The sequence below is a fragment of the Physeter macrocephalus genome, chromosome 15 (assembly GCF_002837175.3).
Source record: "Physeter macrocephalus isolate SW-GA chromosome 15, ASM283717v5, whole genome shotgun sequence".
NCBI lineage: Eukaryota > Metazoa > Chordata > Mammalia > Artiodactyla > Physeteridae > Physeter > Physeter macrocephalus.
In genome coordinates this window covers 67,422,356-67,427,844 of record NC_041228.1, presented here as the reverse complement: position 1 = coordinate 67,427,844, position 5,489 = coordinate 67,422,356, and the positions used below count along the sequence as shown (strand labels likewise).

Here is a 5,489-nt window from a genome sequence, read left to right as displayed (position 1 = left end):
TTTTTTTGTGCGGTACGCGGGCCTCTCACTGTTGTGGCCTCTCCCGTTGCGGAGCACAGGCTCCGGACGCGCAGGCTCAGCGGCCATGGCTCACGGAACCAGCCGCTCCGCGGCATGTGGGGTCTTCCCGGACCGGGGCACGAACCCGTGTCCCCTGCATCGGCAGGCGGACTCTCAACCACTGCGCCACCAGGGAAGCCCCGTATTTTGCATTTTTAAAAAAATTTATATCCACAACCAAAATTCATAGCGTAGAAGCTTTTACCACTTCAAAAAGGATTATGATAACTTTTAGGTGTTTTTAAAAAATAATTCTAGAACTCTTACTTCTTTTATAAAGAAAATTTATATTTTATATGAATATATGGTAGGATAGTAAGAGATGTCATTGTAAATGTTATCAGGTGAGTTTATCCTAATATTTTATTTAAAGATAGATTTTGCAAGCAGCATGGGATTTCAAAAATAATTGTTGCTTTGAGGAAAAAAGTATTTTACACGATTGACTCTTGGAAATACCGAGAAGTTATGTAACTCCCAGAAATCTCTGCTGTTACGATAGGTGGATTCCATTACCAATCTCCTGAAAGGCCAAGCTGTTGTGAGGGCCTTTGAGCAAACCAAGTACCTGACACCAGGTCGAGGGTTACAAGGTAAGGTTTACAAAGTAACTGTTAGAGGTAATTGGGAAACAAAAGTGGGAGACAGTATAGTCATGAAGCAAAAGCATAGCATGAGAGAAAAAGTTCTGGGTGCTCATTTCATAATTCACTTAATACTACTTCTATTTGGATAATTGTTGAATGTGTATATATATATATATATATATATATATATATATATATATAAATCAAGACCTTTTAGAGTTCTTTGAAAGTTTAAAATGTTTAGTGCCTGTAGGGGCCAAACCGAATGAGTTAATTGAAGAAATATAAGTGTTGAGTTGCTTTTGCTGAAACTAGACTTAATGCCTACTTGGTGGTAGGTAGCCCAGTGATGGGGGGAGGGGTTTTGGGAATGGCAGTTGGCAAACAGAACAAGATCTAGAGCTGCCACTTTCTGACGTCCAGTTTAGAATGTTGAAATAGAGTTTTTATCTAAATTTGCTCCTTTGTTTAAACATTTGTAAAAAGAGAATAATAAGATTTGACTTTGTTTTAGATTTAACAGATTTTCTCCTGTGATAGAGCTAAAGAAATTGCTACCATGATAATAGCCTAGGACCACAGGAATGAAAGAAAGAGGATTCTGTAGTTTATGGGCTTGTGAACTGGTAAATGGTTGAGACTCAAGAGAGCTTTTCTGTGTTTATTTAGAGTTTCAGCAAGAAATGGAACCAAAGCTGAGTTGTCCAAAAAGGTTAAGGCTTCACATCAAGCAAGATCCTTGGAATCTTCCCAGCAGTGTCCGGAATCTTGCTCAGAACATCAGAAAATTTGTTGAAGGTCAGGATGAAAAGCAAAGAACATACCATGACATTAACAATACTCATTTAAAAACCCATTAAACCCAAAAGTTTAGTCATGCCTTGATTACTTTTTGAAATTTTTCATGTTAGGAGGAAAATAAAAGGACTGAAAAGGGTGAGTGAAGGCGGAGGAGGGAAAGAAGGAATAGAATGACAGAACCTTGTGTTCCAAGGATCTAAATAATGTGGACTGTATCACGGAAAATATTCTCAGGCAGTAAAGTAAGGGCTCATTCTTAGGAAGACAAGTGGAACGTGGAAGGATTTTCATATTTTATAACATGAAACAGTTTCAGAAAAATTTCTAAAGGGTTCACAAAACGTATGAAGCTATACTTCATGGAAAGTCTACAAAATCAATTGTGAGTCTGTGAGAATCAAAATAATGACATAGGTTGCATCATTAGTTTTTAAGTTTCTCTTTCAGAAGAGTTTGTCTAAGTTGATTGTTATTAACTAGCATGAGATTGTCTACTCAACATCCCATAACTGATACAGCCTCTGATTGGAGATATAAAAGACTTCAAGACAACTCTAGTGAGCCTGGTTGCATGTTGTTTAGGGTCAGAGTTATTAAGTAGAAAATTCTGAGAGTTTCTAAAGTGATTGTGTTGAAAAAGGTGAAATGAGAAATTTGTTTAGTTTTTTTGTAATGTCTAAATCAGTGGTTTTCTTCCCAGTATTAGACCAGTGGTTGGCAGTGTCTAGAGACATTTTTCCATTGTCACAATCGTGGGCATGCTACTGGCATCTAGTGGGTAGAGGCCAGGGATGCTGCTAAACATTCTACAAGGTACCAGACAGTCCCTCACAACAAAGAATTATTTGGTCCTAAATGTCCATAGGGCTGAGGTTGATAAACCTGTACAGTAAATATTATGGCTGTATTTCCCCGTCATTTGTATGTCATTGGGATGTGTTAAATAGTATTCAGCAGAATTACATCATAACCCACTTTTTTTTAAGCCATCACTACCATTTTTTTAGGGTAAATTAGAGAGAGTTGCATACTTTGCTGATGGAAGACAGCTCTTGCACCCTGTAGGGTCTGAGCCTGTGATGTCACTCCTTCGTGCCTCAGTGTCTTCACTTACTAAATGACGGGGATGGTGTAAATGTTCTGTGATTACGCAGTCTTCTGCCTAGAAATATACTCAAGTATAACAGCTTAGATATTGTTTAGAGATCAATAGAGAAGAAATTTGTACAGAAATGGAAAACTCCAAATAAACCACAAAAATTCTATAGTATGATGAAATCTTTTATTCTTGACAACTGGATTTCTTGACTGTATCTTTATTTTATAGCTAAATATAGTGATTATTTGTGACACATTGTAACATCACGTTCAATCAGAAGTCTGAATTTAAAACCCCCCAAAATAATGAACAGCAAAAATGATAAACATACTTTTAAAGGCTGTGAGCCTTAAGGAATTTAAGCATATACTTTACTGAGTAAAAGGTATGTTTTCGCTGAGTGGATGCCAGTGTCATAACACTCCTAAAAGTTATAATTTGTGAATCTAAATGCAGTTATTCTCATCATCTCTGACTTTTTCTTTTTACCTTATATTTGTTTTTAGAGTAAATGCAATATCAATCGAGAACAGAGAAACCCTTAAAACTTTTTCTTTTGTTTTGTTTTTTGAAGAGCTTTAGCTTTAAGAAAATAACTTCTAATGCAGGGCAAAAAACGTATTTTTTAAAAAGGTTTTTTTAAAGAATTTTACATTTTCGTCTCAAGTCCTGCCTTATATACTCAGTACTTCTTTTCACAATGAGTGGCCATAGCAATGACAACTATCTACATATATTGATTGATTGACAGATGTTGTGACTATTAGTGCTACTCTTGGTCACGGGAGCCCGGCAGCTGATTGAGCATGGTTGGCTGTGCTGAGTCCTCCAGTCAATAGAGTCAACGGAGGTAGGGCTCTTAGCGGAGTTTCAGTTGCATCCCTGGCTGCAAGTCTCAGAGAGATGCAGTTACTCTTTGGGTAAGAGCTGTGATTGTCACCGTGTTAAGTGAGTCTTTACAAACAATTAGTAGTTCAGCTCAGTGAACCATCAAGGGAGAGGACAAGCTGCCATTCCCTGGTGATCTGTGTGGTGTCTGGTCCTGTTCTATGGGATGGAAGCAGCAGCACGGGTATCCTTGTAATCAGCTGCTTGTTCTGTGGACAGACTCAGAAGTAACCTCACCCGTTCAGCATGAATTCATCCTGTTCAAGTTAAAGTGCTTTTCATTCTATTTCCCAAATTGTCTTTATGGAAGGATTGATTTAATGGAAGGTTAGGTCTGGGCTGGAAGTTTAACATAATGTTACCTTGCCGGAATGTCATGGTGTATGTGTATAGCTGGGATGACCCCATTCTGATGTTCCCGTAGGGGAGGAAAAAAATATCCTTTTTTTTCTCTTTAACTCTCCCAGTAAATTAGTCTGACAAAAAAACAAATTAACAAGAGAAAAGCACATACATTTATTTATTATAATTTTCACATGAACACGGGAGCCTTCATAAGGAAATGAAGACCAGAAGAAAAGGTTAAACCTGAGTGTCTTTATATATACTAGGTTTGAAGAAGAGTTGAAAGTCCTGGAAAAACGTTATAGCACAAAAGGGTATGAGCTAAGTGTAGTAACCTGGGGGGGGTTCAGCAAGGCCTGTTCCTCTTGGCATCCCTCCCTCTTTGGAGATAATGATGCTCCTTTCCTTTGGGTATCGCTCTCCTGAGCAGCTTATGACCTGCTTCCGGGGAAGAGGGAGGTGGTCAGAGAGTCCTTCCTGCCCTCAATCTTTCTCAGATTGCTTCAGCTTAAAATAATTCAGTATGCCAAAGTGCCGTATTTCGGAGTAGCATGTTCCGAACCCCATCATTCCTTCATCTCCGATTTCAAAATATCCTAGCAAGTATATACCAAATCTGATACCAAAGTATAATAAGTGTATGGTCTTTATGTAGGAGGGACTGTTCCAGTGCCATTCATAAGTTATCTCACTGCATGCCATTCACTCAAAGCCTGTAAACTGAGGCCAGAGGAGAGCGGAAGAAATAGTGGACTAAATGGGGGACAGAGTCATTGTGTGGTATCACTAAGATAATTTCCTCCTTAATTCCTCAGCTAAGTTAGGGGATCACAGTGTCAGCTAACTGAAGATATTTTTACGTGGTTAGCCCACTGTGGTATTGTGATTTATAGTAAAAAACATATATTTGGTCTTCATCCCCTTTTCTGGCGCAGAGATCAAAAAACCCTTGGGATTTCCTGTGAAGAGAGGATAAAGCTGTCTTTTCTTAAGTTAATGAGGTGACTTTTGGAAATCACCTATGGATGGTGGCTGGTTGCCTGGGGAACCAACCTTGTGAGTAGAAGGTTGGAATTTTAAGTCCCACCACTGACCTCCAGGGAGGGGAGAGAGGCTGGAGATTGAGTTCAGTTGCTAATGGCCAATTATTTAATCGACCATGCTTATGGTATGAAGCCACCATAAAAACCCAAAAGGAGAGGACTGGAGAGTTTCTAGGCTGGTGAACTTGTGTTGGTGCCTGGAGCTCTGTGCCCTTTCCCCATGCCTTGCCCTGTGCCTTGCCCTCTTCCATCTGGCTGTTCCTGAGTTACGTCCTTTTATAATAAACTGGTCATCTAGTAAGTAAAATGTTTCTCTGAGTTCTGTGAGCTGTTCTAGCAAATTAATCGAACCCAAGGAGGGGATCATTGGAACCTCCTGTGTACAGCCAGTTGGTCAGAAGCACAGATGACAACCTGGACTTGTGATTGGTGTCTGAAGGAGGGTGAGTGGGTGGGGAGACAGTCCTGTGGGGCTGAGCCCTTATCCCGCGGGATCTACGGGTAGATAGTGTCAGAACGGAATTGAATCGTAGGACACCCAACTGGGGTTGAAGAGTTGCTTGGTGGTGTGGGGAAGAATACACATCTAAATTGGATCCACGGGCTTCCCTGGTGGCGCAGTGGTTGCGCGTCCGCCTGCCGATGCAGGGGACACGGGTTCGTGCC

The 5,489-nt window shown here is 40.1% G+C and overlaps 1 protein-coding gene across 4 annotated transcripts in view; it reads left to right on the top strand.

Annotated features, from left to right (window-relative positions):
* The window catches only part of PREX2 (phosphatidylinositol-3,4,5-trisphosphate dependent Rac exchange factor 2), a 351,708-nt gene that overhangs the window by 236,043 nt on the left and 110,176 nt on the right, over window positions 1-5,489 (top strand). For all 4 annotated transcript variants that reach the window (XM_007101594.4, XM_055091338.1, XM_024126953.3 and 1 more), the window contains 2 exons: window positions 563-653; window positions 1,317-1,445. In XM_007101594.4, coding sequence (XP_007101656.1) covers window positions 563-653; window positions 1,317-1,445 — 220 coding nt within the window. The remainder of the gene's footprint in view (window positions 1-562; window positions 654-1,316; window positions 1,446-5,489) is intronic.